This window comes from Gymnoscopelus microlampas (assembly GCF_963454915.1).
Source record: "Gymnoscopelus microlampas genome assembly, chromosome: 4".
Classification (NCBI taxonomy): domain Eukaryota; kingdom Metazoa; phylum Chordata; class Actinopteri; order Myctophiformes; family Myctophidae; genus Gymnoscopelus; species Gymnoscopelus microlampas.
In genome coordinates, this window is record NC_139941.1 from 1,349,860 (window position 1) to 1,372,257 (window position 22,398).

A 22,398-nucleotide genomic window follows, 5' to 3' on the forward strand; every position below is an offset into this window, starting at 1 on the left:
CCGGTTTAGTGGCTGATGTAAACTCTTTCTTTTCAAAGCACACAGAGTCATGTTACACAACTTGTCTCTTGTGCCCCCTGGGCGTTGCTTGACACAGCAGTATGTTGTAGTAATGGATGCCATGGAACGCTTAAAGAGAACAGGGACACACAAGTTGTTTTGCACATTAATATTTGTATACGTTCCATTCGTGAATAATACCGTGACAATAATCATCAGTTTCCTCCAAGTTATATAGTTGTTTATTTAAAAATAAGAATAATTTTAGATTGTTGTCTGCTGTGCTGGTTCACTAATTGTACTTTAGGCCTATGGTCAAAGCCTAATTTAAAGGTGCAGTAAAGTGATATTGTTGTTAGTGTTAAATACAGGTAGCTCTTTACAGTAGTTGTTCATTAAGGGCTCTCCCCGTCTCTCCAGCTCTTTATTAAACAGAAAATGCATTGTCAGGTTGGTATACCATTTATATCCAATCAGGAGAGAAACCTCATACAGGATACTAGGATAAACAAGTGAAATTGGAAGTGATGAAACAAAACAAATGAGCAGACAAAATGTAAACTGAAACAAAATAAATGGGGAGTGTCTGGAATTGGACGGAATTGGTGGCCCATCTGAAAATGTGTTTTCAGTTTCATAAAGATCTGGAGAGAAGGGTAGACCCCTGTTACTGAACACTATATAGCAGGGGTCTTCAGCAGAGGGTCTGGGACCCCTAGGGGGTCCTCAGAGTTACTACAGGGGGGGCCACCAAATGTTTGTGTGATAGGAACTTTTATTTTCACATTAACCACTTGAACCCTAGAATTCCTTTTCTGAGGGGAACGTTAGCCGAAAATAGCAGATCTACAAGCTCACAACGCCTCGCACGAGGCGTTGTGAGCTTGTAGATCTGCTATTTTTTGATATGGACAGGTTGGGTGGCTTTGTTTGACCTGCCTTTGGAAGGATGGATGGATGGAAGGATGGGGGGATGGGGGATGGGTGATACTAACCCGTGTTGCCATGTCTGCTTATAATAAGTGACTTCGGGCTTCTTTTTCTGTAAAGTTGCTTGTAAACTATTGGTAGTTGCGGGTTGAGGTTTTTGGGCTTGTTTCTAAAGTGTAGTTGCTTATTTGGGGCTTGTTTCCTAAGGTTGTTTAAACCAGTGGTTCTCAAACATTTTCATATCGAGGAGGATCAAAAATTGTTATGTATTTGTTCACGGACCCCCCCATCTAAAAAGATTTTGTGCCAGTGACACCCCCGTACCAGATTTGTGTTGTTAAAATGTTTGGAAAATATTCAAAATTATTCAATTTTTGTGAGCTTGTAGATCGGTCTAATAGGTCTATATAAAGTGCTCATGTGGCCTGTAGCAGTACGTGGTTCTCAAGCCTTTCAGGCCGTGACCCCCCCAGAATAATTTGAACTGGGGATCCCCCACCCTGACGGGCACTTGGAATTGTAGGAGTTGAGGCATTACATTTAGTTTGAAAATTTTTGCCTCTTTCTTACATTATTTGACAATTTGGCCAATGTTTATAGTATAGTTTTAATGATACATTTTAATGGTCTTTTTCCCCCTTTCTTTCTTTCTTTTTTTTAGGTATTAAAAATGTCTTAAAAGTCCTTAAATTGTCGCTTTACTGTCATCTGGGGGACCCCCCCCCCCCAAATCATGTGGGGAACCGACCATAACTCTATGGTCACGACCCACAGGTTGAGAACCACTGGCCTCTAGTCTAGTCCCTTCTTTTGGGCTTGTTTTCTTTTCATAGACCTGGTTGCTTATTTCTCTTGCAAATTAAATCTGGCAACACTGATACTGACATCTCCTCTGTGCGCGGTGACCCACGTTGCGCACAGGTGCACTGGAGTATCACCAGTGGTGTAATAAAGTAACTAAGTACATTTACTCAAGACAAGTATTGTACTTAAGTACAATTTTGAGGTATTTTTTTAACTTTACTGGAGTATTTCCAAATTTCAATACTTTTACTTCTACTCCGCTACATCTCAGAAACAAATATTATACTTTTAATCAACTCCAATTATTTGAAAACGTTATGTATTAGTTACTTTGTGGATTTAGATTATTATTACAAAACATACATTAACCACTTCAGCCACTCAGACTTTTGGTAGGACTTTATGTAGCCTAATAGCCTACATTTTGACACCAATACTTTTGTACTTTTACTCAAATACATTTTGAATTCCGGACTTTTACTTGTGAGTATTTCTACATTGCAGGATTGATACTTTTACTTAAGTACTTTACTTTCCACCAGTGGTGGAAAAAGTACTCAAATTCTTTACTTAAGTAAAAGTACCACTACAATATAAAAATACTCTGTTTACAAGTAAAAGTCCAGAATTAAAAATGTACTTGAGTAAAATACAAAAGTATTGGCATCAAAATGTACTTAAAGTACCAAATGTAAAAGTACTAAATATTTGAAAATAGCCGATCTCCAATCTCACAAGGCGTCGCGACGTGACGCATTGTGAGCTTGTAGATCGGCTATTTTCAAATAGCCTAGGCATAAAATAGGGCTTAAGTGGTTAATGTCTGTTTCATTATATCATAGTTTATATCTGAAAAGTAACTAGTAAAGTTTCCAAGTAATGTAATGGGAGTAAAAGTACAATATTTGCCTCTGAGATGTAGTGGAGTAGAAGTAAAAGGATTGGAAATTGGGAAATACTCAAGTAAAGTACAAACACCTCAAAATTGTACTTAAGTACAGTACTTAAGTAAAAATACTTGAGTACTTTCCACCACTGAGTATCACTGAGAGCGCGTTCACGCCACGGACAGACAGACAGACAGATGAGGATCACACCTCCACGGAGCAGGTTGAGTTTGTTTGTGTGAAGGGATCGATTTAAATCAAGTGGATTTACACACTCATTCACACCGTATAACCAGGAGATCTCCTTCTCTTTAAGGTAGGATAACAACTTCAATGTGTATAGAGATCGATCATTTATATTTACAAACAATTTATGTTGTTTTGGAGATCTAGACATGCTTTTTGTCCTTTGGTTAGTTACCCACCGTTTGCTTTGTGATGAGCCTGGTTCTTCTCTAATGGTTTGAAAAGTGTACATCTTTAAAAACAATTCAATGAATAATATATAATATAATACTATAATAATAATGATAATAATATTCATTGAATTGTTTTTAAAAATGTCAGACTTTTTTTAAATGTTTTTATTCTTTGAAACATATATATATTTTGATATAGCATATAGTAGCCTAGTAGTGAAAATAGCCGATCTACAAGCTCACCACACATGTTGCTATGTGATGTGTGGTGAGCTTGTAGATCTTACATTTTTGGAATATCATGTATTTTTTTGTTTTCAAAAATGTTGATTTTTTTAAAACGGGAAAACGTTTTATATATATATTTTTTTATCCTTTGAAAAAATATATATCTTTTTTTAATACAGTAAAAAATACCAAATAATACCAAATATAATACCAAAAAAATTGGTCTGTGGCCCAGAAATAGTGTTGGTGGGAAAGAGTGGTTTAAAGCCCTTCTCACATGTCACTGTAATCAATTAATGGCAGCCACAGTGATATGGCCCTTTTCACTAAATAGAAACATAAAAACATATTTTAATCGTATTATGTTGAGGGCATAGACCTACTTTGTGTTATTGTATTATCTTCATTTGTATTTATTATATAGGCTATTATATTCTATTTGTTCTAATAAAATACCTACCAGTATTGGCTTCTCGTGGATGTAGGCCAGCGGCTTTCAACCTTTTTTCATATCAAAGGTCCATTATTTATTCAGCATTTGAGCCACTTGATGAGATTTAGACTCTCAGACCCAACACTTAAAAGAATATTTTATCATTGGATGAGATGTTGTCCACAATTCCATGCTATGATGTTGTACAGGAGAGATGACAAGCAAACGTTGATCAAAATAGCAATTCTTTAAGTAATGCAGATGTTTAACAATAAGTTTACTCTTGGACCCCCTCATTTTACGCTCTCAAGAGTTAAAGATCTATCTAATAAGGGTCCATTTGGTTACCAAACTCTCCATTTAGCTGGGGACCACCTGGAACCCCCTCAAGGACCACTGGTGGTCCCCGGACCACTGGTTAAGAAACACTGATGTAGGCTGTTGGCTTGAATAGGAAAACGGTATAGGCTACTCTTTATAGGCCTATGTCTGTATGTTGATGGATTCCTAAGCTTCGCTTTAAATACATGTATATAATGATATAGCCTTGGATCAGGACTATCATGGATGTATTTTGACTTTTACTTTCCTATATATGATATGCAAATGTCAAAATCTATGAAAACAAAACAAAACATGTAGTCTCTCTCCAAGGCTAATAATGATATTTAGGCCTAACTACTTTACTTTTCCACTTGTGTGGAACATTGCAACACAAACTATCCAATGAACGTTCATAATCACAAGGACAAGAGAAAAGGTGTTTTAGGTGCTTATTCCATTTGACATGTTCAAAATTAAGTGTACAATTTTTTGGGGTAACAGAAAAAGGTCTTAGGACTGTGGGCAATTAAAAGTTACATTGAAAAATGTAACAATGTGAAAAAAGTTACAAAAGTGGCATTATTTTGGGGGGGTCCCCAGATGATTGGCTTAATGTGCAACATTGTTTTCTCACTCAACAGTAAACAAACCAACGTACAGTATAAGTGTAGGGTGTTTGCACATTTCTAAAGTTACAGTTTAAGGACCGTTAAGACCTTTTTAATACCAAATTGTCAAACATTGCATGAGAAACACCAAACGTTGTGGAAATAGGCATCTACAAGCTCACATATTGGCTATTATCACAATATCTATCTGTGGAACAGAATCAAAATGTAATGCCTACAATTCCAAGTGCGTGTCAGGGCGGGGGGTCCCCACTAGTTCAAATAAATAATTTTGTTGGGTCGCAGCCTGGTGTAGGCCATACAGTAGCTCAATAAGTCTCTAGTTTGACTTGTCAGCTTCTTCTTGTTAAACTAGACAAACATGACAACAAAGTCCCTTGACCCACTTGGCGCACACCTTTATTTTCCCCTCAAACAAAAGCTGTGAGTTGAGTTATGTTGTGCCTATTGAAATGTCTAAGCATAAAGATGAAAAGGGTCAATATTTGAATAATGTTTAAGGAAAGGGCTGTGTGTGGCCACAACCACTTCTGATATTTAACACTGCTTGACTTCTGAACTGTTTCATTGTGGTGTGATTCTTCTGAATATCACTGACGGTTGTGAATGTTTTCTTTTTTTTGTTTTGTTTTGGCAGTGTTGGTGAGCAGAAACTGCAGTGCTCCCGTATAGCGGTGGTCCCAGTAGGCTATGCCATCTCATAAAAGCCCCCCACCCTATCAGCCTGGACACCACAGACAGTAAGCTAACCTGTCCCAAACGATTTAGCTTGAGACTCAGAAGAGAAATGTTACGTTTACTCGGGACACAAACTAGTGAGAATAGCAGATCTACAAGCTCACAATGCGTTGCGCCGCAACGCATTGTGAGCTTGTAGATCGTCTATTTTCACTTCTTCCTAGAAGTTACATTTGTGTAATTTAAGGCATTTTTGAATGAATTTTTGAATGAATTTGGTAGTTTTATTCATGACATTCTTTTGAAAAATGTTAGAATTTGTTTTTAACTGCGAATATATATATTTTTAATTTACACAATCTTTTTAAATAATAAAAAAAAACATGTTTTAAATGGATCAGTGACCCACAAGCGGGTCCCGACCCACTGTTTGGGAAACGGCGCAGTTCATCAATCAAGTGACTGTGATGGATCAGCCAGTTAGTGCACCTACAGTATATGGGCACAGTAACTGGATCTCCAACTTCTCTGTTCTCTTAACATCTACAGTAAACCAGTTTTCTACCTAAAGGATCATAGTGGGGGTCAAGCACGCTTGTCCCAGTGGTTCTCAAACATATTAATATCAAGGACCCCCACATCTGAAAACATTTTGAACCAGGAACCCCCATAAGAGAAGATTTTGTGTTAAATGTTTTTTTTTTTAATGATTAAAAATCAAGATTTTTCAAAATGTTTTGAAAATGGCCTATTTACAAGCTCACAACGCGACTTGTTGTGAGCCTGTAGATCTGCTATTTTCAAATACCTTAAGTATGAAATGGGGTTAAAGTGGTTACTGATTTTGTTGTGGACAACCCTGGAAACCCCATCAAGGACCGCTGGGGGATCCCCAGACCCCACTTTGAGAAACACTGGTTTGGCCCTCATTGTATACTTGACAATATGTATATTGTCAAGTATATATGTATATATATTTATATATTTTCCAAAACATGTGGTTTGTTTGATACTGCAGGTGTGTGCTTAATTTTGGTCAAAGTTACAGTTTTGTTTTTAATGGAGGTTTTAAAGGAGGTTAATCCATAATCCATAACCTGTAGAATTGATCCCCAAATGTTAGCATTGTCTAGGTCAGCGGTGGGAAACTTTGATGATGGAGAGGGCCACTATATTTCCACACTCACTCCACTCCAGAGGGCCACATTGCATAATACTGTCAGGCCATTCTATGTCACACAAAAGTAGCAAAAATAGCAGATCTACATGCTCAAAACGCGTCGCGGCCAGTGCCACACGTTTTGAACTTGTAGATCTGCTATTTTTGAATTGGAATTCGGATTCTTTTTTGCCATTTTTGAATTGGAATCCTGAAAAGTCACATTTGTATTTAATTTCAAATGCATTTAGTTATACTTTATGAACTTAAATACAAATATATTGGACATAAAAAAAGATATGAATAGAATTTGAATACTTTATTACTACTCATTAATCTACTAATATAGATTGAAGTAATTAAAGCGGGTCATGTTTGCAATAGTTTTTTTTTTAAATATTTTTTTGGGGGGCTTTTTTAAATGCCTTTATTTTAGAGAAAGTAGGCTGACAAGAAATGGGGAGAGAGATGGGGAGGGGGGGGGTGACACGCAGCAAAGATCGTTGGGAACGGGAGTCGAACCCGCGACACGTTGGGTGCGTTCGGAAATTGCGCACTGACTGGAGCGCACTCGCCTATTATTGGTCAGTGCGCTCATTGCTGTATTTCCGAACTCACCTGACGTCAGGCTGGCATTGCAGCCTAGGGTGCCTGGACCATCGCGCTACGGCCCAGGCCGTGTTTGCAGTTGTAACAGCTGAAATCAATACTATATCAGTATTCGCGATATTAACCTGCGGGCCGCATTAAGTGAAGGTGGGGGCCTAGACTGTCACTGGACTAGATGCAAAAACCTTTGTGCATTAAGAGTCATACAATGTATGTAAGGAGCATTCATATTGAAACACATTTCAGTCCAGTTAGTAACTGTACGTCAAGAATCCTTGATGGCTTCCTGAAGTTCCACTGTTAAATCATCTCCCCAAAAAACACAGAAAAACTCAAACATTTTCAACCATACGGGACATTTAATAACTTTGGACACCGCTTTTAACGGGAAATGGTCTATTTATGTATCATATATGACTGACGTTGTGCAGAGACAATGACATGTGTAGATGCCAGTATGGTCCTTTTTAAATGCACTCATCCCAACAGTACCTGTATACAATGCCTCCAGCGCATAGTTGCAATATATAGTTGTTTGAAATCCATCATCCAAAATATTGTCCCCTTTGACATTGAACAGTGAAACTGAAACAACTAAACAAGCAACCCCACTTAAAAAAAAACGTATCAAAAACTGAAATTGAAAAGAAACAGTGAAAACTATGGAAAAAAAAACGTTATCCATTAATACGATGCACTGCAAACTATTTTTTTATTGTACATTGGGAAATGTTAACATAAATGTTCTCTGCTGGGGGGTACCTTGACATGGAAAAAGTTTGAGATCAACTGTGCTAAAACTCCACTAACGTGTCTCTCCTGTCCCTCCTCTTGGCACAGCCACCACCACCACCATGGCAGCAGACACAAGCACAGCGACCAGCACGTCTCCAACCCGGCCTTCTCCTACTACCCCGGCGAGGAGCTGCTGCACTTCTACCGCTGGACCTCGCCTCCCGGCGTCATGAAGATCATGAGCATCATCATCATCATCATGTGCGTGGCGGTGTTCGCCTGCGTGGCGTCCACGCTGGCGTGGGACTACGACATGAGCATGATGGGCGGAGGCGGCATGGCGAGCATGCTGCCGGGCATGGGCGGGGGCGGCTACGGCGGGTCGTACGGCGGAGGCGGGTCGTACGGCGGTGGGTCGTACGGCGGCGGGGGATCGTCGTACGGCAGCGGCGGTATCGGAGGCGGCAGCTCGTACGGCAGCGGCGGGGGTCAGATGGACCCCAAGTCCGGCAAAGGCTTCATCATCGGCGTGGCCGGCGTCACCTTCATCGCCGTGCTCGTCATCTTCGTCCTGGTGGTGTCGCGGCAGAGCACGGCGCGCTCGGTGCGCTTCTACCTGGCGTCCACGGTGGTGTCGGCCATCCTGGCGTTCCTGATGATCATCGCGACCATCGTGTACCTGGTGGCGGTGAACCCGACGGCGCAGAGCTCGGGCTCCATCTACTACAACCAGATCCGCCAGCTGTGCGCGCAGTACCAGAACCAGAACCAGGCCCAGGGGCTCTTCATCAACCAGTACCTGTACCACTACTGCGTGGTGGAGCCACAAGAGGTGAGCCTGACTGACTGACCACACCGGTCACATTCAGCATACCGTCGCCGTCGAGGCAGAAACCTCTTATCTCCATATTTTAACTTATTGTGTTTTCTTCGTAAATTGACGGCCTATTTGATCATACTGCAGCGTCACACAAAAGCATCAAAAGTAGCAGATCCGCAAGCTCGAAACGCGGCGCGAAGCGACGCGTTTCAAGCTTGTGGATCTGCTACTTTTACCGTTTTTTTTGTATTTGAATCCTGAGTAACTGTTTTGGACTTATGAGGTTTCCACCCGACAGTGGCGCTATTTTAGTTGTGGTGATTAATTGTCATCCTACTATAATTCTAGTAACCTCTGTCTGTAGTGGGAGTAGGTGAGTAGGTGAAGCTACCCGGTTCTCCTCAGTGGCTGGACCAATTGCTCTGATTTTGCACACAGCCATTGACCATTACCATCTGAACTTAACTGTGAAGCCCGTTTTTCAATTTCATAAAATCTCAGCTTCTTATTAGCGTTTATGTGTCAAACAATGTCGCCTCCCGGGTTGCCAGATCATGTGCGCATATCCCCCCACGGATGCGTCGACCGGGTATGGTCTAGTTCAAATAATTGCTATTAATGATTTCATTGTTTTTGTCATTGAACATTGGGGGCATTGTAAATAAAAAAAAACTAATTTCGGTTTGACTTTTAGGCAAAGATTGCACAGAGCAGATGACACAGAGCACAGAGCACATGACAAATAACTGAAATATTCGGAGAAATTACTGACAATGACCTGTACCAATACTCAACATAATGTAGCATGGCCAAAACAGGTCATATATATATTCCCGCAGGGGACGCTGTGGGCGCTGGGGGCGTGTTCTCTCCTCCGTGTCATCAGTGCCCATACCCTAGGTGGGGTTGGCGAAAGGGCCTACTCTGTGTGGAGTTTGCATGTTCTCCCCGTGTTCCCTAGGGTAGATACCCTCACAAAAACATGCAGTAATCCTGGTAACTATACCGCCTCCCCCTGGCCAGCCGGGGCGCCTGATGGAGGGGAAAGGAACTGGTTGGAATAACGTGTTCCTTCCACGCGCTACGTCCAACCAGGGAAACTCTCCCTTGTCAGGTGACAAGAAGGTCAGTAGGCTCTCATGCATTGAAGGAGGCATGAGCTCGGCCCTGGCCTCCCTAGGTTGGCAGAGGGAAGGTAGTGCCCAGGATTACATAGACAATTGGCACTGGGTGTAAAAAATAGGGTTGCAAAATCGTGAGATAATTTTTTTTTTAAAAACGGGTCATATATTTAATAATGTTATATTATCTACAAGCTCTCATTTATACAAACATAAACAAGTAGTTACAGGAGCGCTACTGCTATCCCTCAAACCACGGTGCTCATTGAAGGGAATAATGTTCAGGAGAGAGGAACAATTATGTCAGAAAGGTATTCAAAAAAATACAGGTCCAAGCACTCTAGGTGGTGGATTTTATAGGTAGAAGGCCTTTATCGTTTTTGGGCTAGAGACATTCAAATTCCATTGCTGTTTCATACCACAGTGTTTTTCCAGCCAGCCTCCACACAGTTTTACACACAGTAAAAACCTCTGTTAATTTATCCATTTGTAACTCTTGAGAGTGTACACATGCAACCGAATGAATCTGTAAGGGTCCATTTGGTTCCATTTGTACACACTCAGAGTTATGGGGGTCCATGAAATTAGTCTCCACTGTGCTACACTAAAAGGAACAGAGCCTTAATGTGTTTAATTGGTAACACATGTGAAGGCAGTAAGGAAGAGGCCCAGTTTAGAGCCTATTGTACAATCAATCACTGCCCTAAAACATTACAAAGATGTCAAGAAATAATGCAAAACAGCAGTGTGTATGGAAACCTAGCAGGGCAAGACCAGTGTTTGATAATCCAGTGACTGCTATTATAACTCTAGAGTTCTCAACGATTTTGGCCCGAAAACGTCGGGTCCGGTTTGGGCAGAATTTGAGAAATTTGAGAAACTCTAGACCAGTGGTTCAAGGAACCCCAAATTGATATGTATTTGGCCACAGACTTCCCACCTGAAAAGGTTTTTGTGCCAGTTTAAAAACGTAACTGTAAAGGGGCCACTTTACCCATTTTCAACCTTATCTTCATTTAATTGGTCCTCACTAATGCTCATTATAAGATGGCACCATTTGAGGTTGTCCGCGACCAAAATGCGTATAAATTTGGCGTGAAAATGTTTTTTAGGGAATAAGTGAAGTGCTGCAGTATCCATGTTCATGATGTTGGGTGTTTGTCTGTCCCACCATTACAGGCAATAGCTATCGTCCTGGGCTTCTTGGTGTTCGTGGCTCTCATCATTCTGATGGTGTTCGCCCTGAGGACGCGTTCGCAGATGCGACGATGGGGCCCGGACCGCGTCCTCTGGGAGGAGGTCAAGGTCATCGGTGACGGCACAGGCTTACCCAACAGCATTGGAGAATGGGTGAGAAAAGCACACACGGTGCCATCCTGACTGTTCACATGACCACTTTAAGCCCCATGTTATACTTTGAATCATGTTTGGAAAACACAGAAAACAGCCAGTCGCGATGTGACGCATTGTGAGCTTGCAGATTAGCTCTTTGGAAAATACAGTATATGTGGCAGTCCCTCGTCGGTCTGTTGTCCAATCAAAGGCAGAGTAAAGACATGCTTATTCATTCACACCAGGTGTACGTATATGCTTGTCTCTGATGAGGCTTTGATTGTGTGCAGTGTTAATTATGTTGACAAATTCAACTTTATATTTAGTTGACTAAAACTAGACTAAAAGTAAAACATTTCAGATGACTAAAACTAAATGGAATTTGAATCAAAAGACTATGACTAAAACTAAATCAATATTTGCTGTCAAAATTAACACTGATTTTGTGGCATCACATCACACACACACCCTCTGTCAGTTTGCCCTGGTCAGACCACTTTTCAGTTGCTCATCTAAAAATCACATTTTGATTGTAAAATAAAACTCCATAGTAATGCTTAGACAGGGGCCTTTACTCTTCAATGTACTTCAGGTCAAGGACCCCTTAGCTGAGAGTGAGAGAGAGAGATGAAGCAGGGACCCCCACTAGATATTGCATAAAATTGTGCTGCAGATTAAACTTTTTCATAGATGGCTTCATAAACTTGTTTGACAGCACTATCATCACTGTTGTGTAAACGATACTTTTTTTGTTTTCGCTTTTATTTGTTTACACATTATCTTTTCTATTATGTTGGATTCATGTTGTTCATCTGTATTTTCAGACAGTATTTCTACCACTTTAACCCTCAATACCATAGCTCTGTACTTGGCTGGCTCTTTTTCCCCCCTCTTAGTTATTAAATCCCATTGAAATGAACTGTCATACACTGCCACCGTTTCTCCTTTTTCTCCTCTGGAAGTATAGCTATTTGTTGATGACATATATTGTGTTAATATTCTATAGCCTGGTAAACCCTCCCTCCGGAAATCTCATTTCCATTTGATTCCAGGAGTGAAATAAAATACAATTGAGATTTCTGGAGGGAGGGTTTACCAGGCTAAATATTCTATGCTCTGTTGATTAATTGAATAGATAGGACCACAATGGAAACCTGTCCCCTGGACTTTTGTGTTATCCTTTTAGCCTAAATGTTTTACTGTACCTCTGTGCTGTTTAAAGTTTTGACTAATAAAGTATTCAATCAATCGATCAATCAATCAACACCAACTCTCCTTCCCAAAAATATCCTATGTGAGTTTGTAGATCTGAACGGCTATTTTCAGTGAAAGCCTTCCCCACAATAACAGAAAACAGAAAAGATACTAGTATAAAGCCCTGAGGGACTCCGGTCAACCATAGGGGGTTTAAAGTGGTTAAACATGAGTGTCTTGTTACCTGGTGGGGTCCATAGTGGGAACCGTTATTTCAAACATGTTACAATGGCCGTCGCTTCAATGTAACATTTGGAACCGGTTTTCCCCCAGAGTTCCCCAGGTGACTCGTCAGGTGAGCGCAGGCAGAGAAAGGAAGAGTTTCATGTCCAGTTTCTGGGTGGGGCGTCCATTCCTGAGGCTCTCTCATTTACCCTGTGTTTTGTTTATCTTTTCGACTTGCCTGGAGGGTGGATAAAAAAAGAAACATTTCTTCACCAACTACTCCTGAAAACCTGTCCAACCCCTCCCCCCAGATTATTTCTACATTGCAGACAGTATTGATACTTTTACTTAAGTAAAACATTTGAGTACTTTTTCCACCACTGCCCTATATGTACTATTTGACTGGGGTCACCCAGGGCTAGTCTACAATAGGCCTGTTGGTATATCCCTCTACACACCAAATCTCTGAGCCGAGAACAGCTTGTGCTTGCAAAGCATTGTTGTTATTCAAAGTGGAGTTGGTGTGTCATGTTAGTGTTCAAACTGTGTGTCACTGTCTGTGTCACTGTGATAGTATCTGTGGTATTCAGGCGGGGGGGGGGGGGGGGGGTGGCGAGGTGGGGGACTGGAAGCCGTGGAACCGGTCTGACCTGGCCAGGACAATGTTTACCATACCGAACGCTTAAGGACACATTAGGACAAGTGTGGTTCTCTACCTGTTATTTTTATGTAGCTATTTTAGTTCTTTTTAGAATAATCCTCAATCCTATCACCGTCATTTCCATATTGTTAAATGTTTTTAGTTCATATTAAAGGTAGTATAAGTTATTTGTTAAAATACGTGTTAAAAAAAGCTCTGTTCTGTGAGAGTACTCATTGCTATAGAGTGTTTTTTTTTTCAGTAACAGGGGTCTCCCTGTCTCTCCAGCTCTTTAATGAACAGAAAATAACCGTTTTAGGTTGGGATACCAATTTAATCTAATCAGGATAAACAAGTGCAATTGGAAGTGATGAAACACAGACATGAGCAGACACATTTAGAGTTGTAACACTTGGAGACCCCTGTTACTGAACACGCACTCTATAGCAATGATTGCGGTCAGAACATAGAGCTTTACCAAAACAAAATAACGTTTTTTTTAACCAGAAAATAAAGCTGTTTTTACTTTATATTTAGTTGAACGCCGGTGTCGCTCACAGAAAACAGCCGATCTATAAACACATTTGATGGACTCATGAAATATTATTTAAATAATTCTTTATTCATTTAGTGCTAGAGAAACAGTGCTTTAAAGGGAGACTTTGATTATTTTCATTATTTTCAACCAAAGGCCTGTTCTGATGCAAGGTGTGGCAAAAAAAACACCCTATGTCTTCTGCGTATATTTCCGTGAAATGTTGACATGAAAATGGCTTTGCGAATACATTTTGGTCTAGCGATGAATACTAGCGGACATAGTACAGTAGGTCTGCTAGTATTCACCTCTACACTACTTACACCAGGAAGTCATTAATAATAATTGTCTAATGTCTTTGACAAACCCTTTGAATTCAGACCTCACCTTTTTTAGGTTGTATCAATTTTGCACTTTGGCTTAAAGAGAGAAAAGCCAGTGGTTGAAATTGGAGCCCAGAGTGCGTTTAGATGTGTGTGACATGTGATCCCTTCCTTTTGTGTGTTGGTCCTGTAGGTGAATAATGTGTCTGGTGAACCAGAGGCTCTGGTGAGTGACGGCAACTTCAACGTGAGAGCGTCCAGAGAATACCTGGACCAGCTGGACAACAACAAACCCCTCTATCTGCCTGGGTACGACACACACACACACACACACACACACACACACACACACACACACACACACACACACACACACACACACACACACACACACACACACACACACACACACACACACACACACACACACACACACACACACACACACACACACACACACACAGTATTAATCCATTAAGACCGGGAACACATTTCAAAAATAGCAGATATACAAGCTCGTAGTGTGGCACTCTTGTAGATCTACAACATTTGTAACTCAAATCTTTGCTTCATGGGGGTCAAATGCATATCATTTTGGGGGTCCTTGACATGAAAAGGTTTGAGCACCACTAATATTATAGCAGCATACATTTTTCAGAAAACTGTTAGGATTTAGAAGACATTTGTAGAATCCCCCAGAAGAAGATTTGCACACATTTTCACGATTAAAAACAATAAATAGCAGATCTACAAACTCGTAGCGCGGCACTCGGTGCCACGCTATGAGCTTGTGTATCTGCTATTTTTAAATAGCCAAATAAATCTTAAAATGACACGCAGATGCGTTCCCGGTCATGGTTAATACAGGAGACGGGAACTCTTATCACTTTAGAATCAAGAACACACACACATCTGCGGTGATACTGTATGTTCTTGCCGCATTGCAGTCATCGCCAAGGCCTGCGCTGTGCACTCTGCTATGGCAATGACTGCTCTGCGGATGCCAGAGAGGGCAATGCCAGAGAGGGCGTGAAGGCAGGATACGGGGGTTGTTTTAACCCATTAACCCATTAAGATCGGAGAAAGCATCCATTTAATATTAGATTTATTTAGCTATTCAAAAATAGCAGATCTACAAGCTCATAGCACGGCAAGAGCTTGTAGATCTGCTATTTAAAAACAATCGTGACCCTTTGTGCAAATCGAATATGTTTTTTTGCGAACATTTGTAACTCATATCTTTGCTTCTGGGGGTCCCAATTTATTTCAATATGGCTGCTTTGCATAGAGCCTATTGGGGAGATTTGGGGTTGGAAATGCCCCTCCGGACAATTGGGGCGTTCCAATTTTGAGGAAGCATGGAAGTGATTATCTCACCAGATTAGTGTGAGCGGTTCAAAGATCTGGTTTTAAACTCTCGGTCGGGTCACAGATCAATATCAAATATCAAAATTGATATTTATCTGAATGATTTTAGATATAGATGACGACCCATTCAATGACATGTTATAATTGTCTTGTTGGTAAGAACTAACCCATACTGGTCTTTTTGATACCTACTCATTTCAATTAAATTCAAAGGGGCTTTATTGGCATGAGGAAACATTGGAACAAGAAATCTATCTTGCAAAAGAATTGTGCATTTGCTGTCAGAAATAGTTATACATCCATGTAGGAAAGGTTAGCTTGGATACACTTTAGAAACAAATGGCAGCAATTATTGATGTTTTGCATTGACCTTTTGGACAAATAGCAGCACTCACTGAGTTTCATTGACTCAAGATGATTGATAGTTATGAACCAAATGTACAAATGTAACCAAATGGACCCTTACAGGTCTGTAACTCTAAGTGTACAAATGTAACCCAATGGACCAGTAAAGGTCCATTGGGTTACATTTGTACACTCTTGAGTTAAATTATTACTGAGGGTTTTAGCAGGTTCATGGTCTACCTAGAGTGACACTGCAGTTGTTAACAGGAACTAACGTCTTTTTGTAGGTCAAGTGCACGCAGACGTCAGTAGCTTAGCGAAAATAGCAGATCTGCAAGCTCGTAGATGAGCTATTTCCAAGGCACGGCAACCTTGACAAAGGATACAATATGAATTAAGTGGTTAATTACCCTGTGGGAAAATGTGTGAACTATGTTTTCACAAATTTGTGAACACCGTTTGTGTACATTCTGTACATACAGACAGACAAACAGTCAGTCAGGTCATTAACTTAGACAGTAAGTAGGGCATGTCACCCACATGCAAAACTATTTCCTAAACAGAATAGAATGCTGCATACAAAGCATTCCTTACAGAGGAACAACGCTGTCACTGTTTTCACTCCACAAAACACACACTTCATTATTTTGCAGTTAAATTAATGTTAAAAAATACGTTTTCATAGCAGGTTATTTAGACATATGCTAGGTTCATTGTTTACCTGGTATCCTATAGTTTCAATGTACAGATTATTATTTTAATAGTACGGTAATTGTTTAGACTGATGCTACAGTAGGTTCTTGGTTTACTCGTGATCCTAGTTTACTGAGGCACTGCACTGTCGCAGTGTCGCTGCATGTGTTTACCTTGGTTATTGTAAGTTGCTCTGGTTAAAAGTGTCTGCTAAACGCCTACATTTGTTTATCCATGGTTTACTGCTCAACTTGGGGACCATTTAGCGTGCAAGAATTCCTGGACTTAGTTTTACATACATGCAGGTATTACTTCATATATTTATAGGTAGATACAAGTTTTGATTAATGATGATGTCATGTTTGTGGTTGCAGGGACTCTGAAATAAGCAGCTCTCTGGGCGGTCTGAAGTCTAAACTGAGGGACTACGATGCAGAGTCTGGAGATGAACTGGACGATGTTGACTTCAACAGGTGAGTCGAACTCTGACCAGCTCTGTGGTCTTGTGGTTTGAGCGTCCGCCCTGAGAGTGGGAGGTTGGGGGATCAATTCCCAGCCAAGTCTTACCAAAGACTATAAAAATGGTACCCAATGCCTCCTGTACTGTACTAATGATAATTACTTTATCTGTAAAATGCTTTGTCAAACAAGGTTACAAAGTGCTTTACAGAACCAGTAAAATCCGACGATAACATAACAATTTACCTCAATCAATAACAGCAGAGAAATAAAATATACACGTACGAAGAGTAAAACTGAGATACAGTAAGGGGAAAAAAAACACTAAGAAAAGGACTTGACATGAAAGTCTGCTTTCAGAAGTGATTTGAAAAGATGATGTTGCGAGCCTAAGATCTTCATGCAGCGCGTTCCAAAGCCAAGGTGCCCGGCCGCAAAAGCCTGATCGCCCCGATAATGAGAGGAGTTTTAGGAGCGGCCAGGAGAGCCTTACCTAAGGCTGCACACAGGCTCATAGGGTGTATGTACATCAAGGCGCCTCTATGGAAACAGGAGATGGGCTCCTGACCTATGGGACCTCATGCATTGGGAACTGGTCGTTCTCAATGTGGGGTCTGGGGGGTTTATGGCCTATTCCGAATAATTTTGTGGGTCCTTCAAATTCAATGGCATTCAAATGTTTGAGAATCACGGCCCAATGCTACTTACTTGTACTATGCTACTTACTAGTACAGTAAGTATACAAATGTACCCATATGGGCCCAATTGGTCCTGTAAGGGTCCAAATGGACCCCAAATGGTTCCCTTTTATACACTCTTGGAGTTACAAAAGGATGAATTACTACTGAGGATTTATCACAGGGTGATTTTCTAACCACTGTGTGTGTGTGTGTGTGTGTGTGTGTGTGTGTGTGTGTTACACACACACACACACACACACACACACACACACACACACACACACACACACACACACACACACACACACACACACACACACACACACACACACACACACACACACACACACACACACAGCAAAATCCTGTTTCTATCCTGTTTTTAATGTAACATTGTGCCCAACTGCCCGTGGTTACTGCAGTGACTTCCCGCCCATCGTGGATGAGAAAGAGCGGCTGGACTATAAGAGGGAGTTTGACAGAGACCACCAGGAGTATAAGAGTCTTCAGGCTGAGCTGGACGACATCAACAACCACCTGGCTGACCTGGACAGAGAACTGGACCGACACCCAGAGGGAAGCCCCCAGTTTCTGGTACGTGTGTGTGTGTGTGTGTGTGTGTGTGTGAGAGAGTGTCCAGCGTCTTGGCCAGGCAAGACTTAGTAGATTTTATTAAAACAATCTACTGAAAAAACAATATTATTGTCACAATATTGATATTGATGGAATATTGTGAATATTGTGAGCATATTTCAAACTGTGTTTGTTTTCTTGTGAAACTCAGGATGCCATGGATGAATATACCAGGCTGAAGAATGTAAAAAAGGTACGTGCATCTTCAGAAGCACATCACCCACTGCTTAACATGCACGATCACATCACCAACTCTCTCACACACATCCACAAACACCATGCTTTTCACCCGATCTGACGAATCATTCAAAATGGTCAGATCGAAATACTTATTTTCTAGATATTTATGTAGGGGGGGCATAAGTTAATCGAATACAAAAAATCTATTACAAAAAATAATCGATAATTTAATAGAATAAATGATTAATAATTGATCCCTGTTAAGGGCATGTCATTATAGTTGAAAAGTAAAAAATATATATGTAGCAAAATATAGAAAATAGCAGATCTACACACCGTGACGCCTTGTGAGCTTGTAGATCTACTATTTTCACTATTTTTGCACAACACTGTTGTGCGGCGAAGTATAACATAACGCATGAGTGGTTCATCCATTCATTGATACATTCATTGTTTTTGTTTGTATGAAAAAATAAAATTCATTAATCCATAATCGCTAAGAAAATAATGGATAGACTGATCGAGCCCTAGATTGATGTTTTTCCTCAACCATATAAGCATATTTGTCAACAACATCATTCCCCTCTTCAGTCTTCAGACTACCAGCTAAAGAAGAAAAGATGCAAGAACTTGAAGTCCAAACTGTCTCACATCAAGAGGAAAGTCAGCGAGTACGACCGTCGTCCATGAGCCATGAGAGAGAGAGAGAGACACCTGTCTGTCTCACTCTTCCTTCTGCCTCACCTGCCTTCATTTGGTCACTGATCTGGTATCTGGGTGGTCTTAAAGGGGTATTTCACTTTAACATTTTAAAGTTTGCTCAGGCTTTGGTGAGCTGCTTGGTGTTTGATTCAATATTTAGATATTTGATATTAATTTGATCAGACACGTCCCTATAATGTATAAGCCCGTTGAACTCCATGTTAACCATTTTAGACTCACTGAAAACACACGTCCCTGGTTCCTGACAGTCCTTAAATGCATGAGACCTACCGTACATTTTTCCCATTAGTTTTTAATTTATTTTTTATGTTTTAAAATGTTCTAATTTAAAAGGACCATATCAGTCACCAGAAGCAGGGATGTGTGTTTTCAAGGAGTCTAACGTGATTTAAATGGAGTTTTAAAATGGGTTTATAATGGAGGGGGCTATGTCTGATCAAATCTAAATATATCGACATTAAAATGACCCCAGAAGTGTTTTAAAGTGAAATATCCTTAAACGTCCAGTATTTTCTAGGTCTGACTTCTTTGAGAAAGGAATTGGGTGTATTTGCCAGTCACCACAATCCCGTCCTCACTATCATGTGTGATTCTTCATCCTCTGTGACACTCAGGGTGAAACGTTTTATAGATTTGAAGTGTGTTTATTTCACTGCTTTATGCAAGTCTAATGTGACTGTGATGTGGAACTTATTGTGCCTTTTTAATTGGCAATATTGAAATGTTTTTAACAATTATGTGGTCAGTGAAGAAGCAGGCACAATTTTAACCACTTAAACCCTCTTGACTTAGTAAATTTGACCTGAGTTGGCTCTGTACGTGGACAGCTTTTTTCCCCCCTCTACACAACATGTCTTTGGCAAAAGCAGCCGATCTACAAGCTCACAACGTGACGGAACGTGACACGCTTTGAGCTTCTAGATCGGCAAATTTTGGATATTGTCCCCCCCTCAGAATATGAATGCTGGGGTCCAAGAGGTTAATGTTTTTGATGAACGTAGGGTCTATGTGTGGTAAGCCATCATAGCATTCCTTCTAAATTGTTTCTTTTTTTTTTGTCGTTCACTATATCATTTACTGTTTGAAGTTGGTTTTGTGTTGCCAATTTGTAGAGTTGCACTCTTGTACGTTCAAACGAGGAAGGTCTCACACTGTCATCACTTGCAGTCAACTTTATTTAATGCAAATGCATAGCTGATGGTGGTCGAATGTTTTTTTTTTTTAAATTAAAGCTCTATATTACGATAATAATCATTGCTATAGAGTTACTTTACAATATTGATGGAGCTATTTAGCACCTATTTTAACAATAAAAACAGTTGCCCCACCTTTTTATTTAGCTGGCCGTAAGTGATGACAGTGAGCAGAATTTTTAGCTGTTTCTTGATTCAGTTTGATGCATCTGTCCTAGGCATACAGGTGTGCAAAGAGACTTGTTAAAAGCCCGAGTTATACCTGGTAGCGCAGATGCACCGAATAGCTTGTAGATCGGCTAGTTTCGGTGTGTGACTACTCTACTGCACAAGTACTAAGTCTAAATAAGGCTATAGTCTTATTATTCAGAAGGAAGTGGGTGTCCTTGCCATAGTTGGCTTTATTAACAGATTCTTGTTGAAATTCATGTTATTGCCTTGTTTTTTTTTTAAGCAAATGAACAATTATGCATTGGTTTCCCTGTTTTTATGTAATGTCTGTCTTTTACAGTTTTTAACTCATTCATGAAGTATTTTTATATACAAAATGTACAGTATATTCCGAACAAGGTTACCTACATTGGTGTATTCTTAGCTTTACAGAAAACCGTCTTGTAAGCTCAGCAGTAGCCTATGATTTAAATGTTTTGTTTTTCCATTGTAAAAACAAAAATTAAACCCAAAACAAAAAAAAAACATGTTAAATTCTTATTTTCTGTTCTGTAACCACCACACCAAACACTGCAGCCATTAAACTATACATTATTACAGGAACTCTAGCACTTGAGTGAGAGTATATACTCCTGGTCAAATCTTTACTCAACTGGAAGTGAAAGTTGCTCTGTCAAATTTGTACTTGAGTTAATAGTCTAGGCAGAATTTCTGAAAATGTACTTATTTAGAGTATGAAGGCAAATTGTGTTAATTTAGGGCATGTGCTTTAGTTGTTTTAAGGGGTGCTGAATCCAAATCTGCTTTATGCCCAGCTCAAAACTGCCATTGCATTCCCCATATATTAAAACCTAGATAAGCTAAATTCAATCAAGGCTCCACCTTGTTTAGTCAAAAGGACGTTTTGATATAAATGTATATTTCAGCATGGTGGTGGCCGCCATCTTTAAATGGACAATTTTGAGGTATTAGCAGCCATTTTTGAGCTGGCCATACAGCGAATTTGGATTCAGTACCCCTCAAGTTAATACCCCTATAAGACATGTATGCCCTAAATTAACACGATTTACCTTCAGGGTCAACATTTTTGGTAATCTGACCCAGACTATAACGTTTCTAGAGTAGAACACTTGCTCTTTGAATAACGCGCTGCTGCATTAATTTAGTTTTCCCAGACATTTTCAAAAATATATAAATAATAGTGAAATAAATAGCAGACGTACAAGCTCACAATGTGTGACACGTTGTGAGCTTGTAGATTTATTATAACTCCTAATGTACTTTTCCCTTCCTAGAAATGTAGTGGGGTTAAGAAACTCAATTTACAATATCTGTCTTTGAAAGTCTACTGTAGTGAAAGTCATATCCAAATACATACTCAAGTAAAGTACAGATACTCAGAGTGAGTTTAATAGGCTCTATGCACAGCAGCCATATTATCACTTCCTTCACAGGTGTTACCAATGATACTAATGAAGGCTCTGTTCCAGTCTAGCCCAGTGGTTTCCACGACCCCCATAACTCTGCGAGTGTACAAATGGAACCAAATGGACCCGTACACTCTCAGAGTTACACCTGTAGGCTAAGGGGCCATTTGGAAGCCCATGAGGGTCCCTGGACCCTAACTGTAGACCCACTGGTGTAACAGAATGTTTCCAGTGAGCCAACATGCACAATACCAGCACCCTGACTCTGTTTGACCAGAATGGAACAGAGCCTTCATTAGTATCATTGGTAACACCTGTGAATGTCTTCGTAATATGGCTGCTGTGAATAGAGCCTATTTAAAAAGGTTTAATAAGTACATTACTCAAGTAAATGTACTTCATTATTATCCACCACTTCATATCACACTCATGAACTGCTCATAGATATAGCTCTTTTTGGGCGGAACCATAGTTTCTGGGCACCCGTTTCCTAGGGCCACG

The 22,398-nt window shown here is 40.2% G+C and overlaps 1 protein-coding gene across 1 annotated transcript; it reads left to right on the plus strand.

Annotated features, from left to right (window-relative positions):
- The first annotated feature begins 2,822 nt into the window (after positions 1-2,822).
- oclnb (occludin b) lies at positions 2,823-19,219 on the plus strand. The gene is made up of 9 exons (XM_084054165.1): positions 2,823-2,937; positions 5,292-5,394; positions 7,941-8,667; positions 10,956-11,126; positions 14,219-14,334; positions 16,806-16,904; positions 17,993-18,164; positions 18,355-18,396; positions 18,975-19,219. Exons 2-9 carry the CDS (start codon positions 5,345-5,347, stop codon positions 19,071-19,073), a joined length of 1,476 nt encoding a protein of 491 aa, XP_083910291.1. The 5' UTR covers positions 2,823-2,937; positions 5,292-5,344; the 3' UTR covers positions 19,074-19,219.
- Positions 19,220-22,398: the final 3,179 nt, after the last annotated feature.

Coding starts and splice junctions, on each gene's coding strand:
- oclnb (XM_084054165.1), top strand. CDS start 5,345: ATGCCATCTCATAAAAGCCCCCCACCCTATCAGCCTGGACACCACAGA. Junction 8,668..10,955: donor GCGTGGTGGAGCCACAAGAG/GTGAGCCTGACT, acceptor CCACCATTACAG/GCAATAGCTATCGTCCTGGG. Junction 14,335..16,805: donor AAACCCCTCTATCTGCCTGG/GTACGACACACA, acceptor TTGTGGTTGCAG/GGACTCTGAAATAAGCAGCT.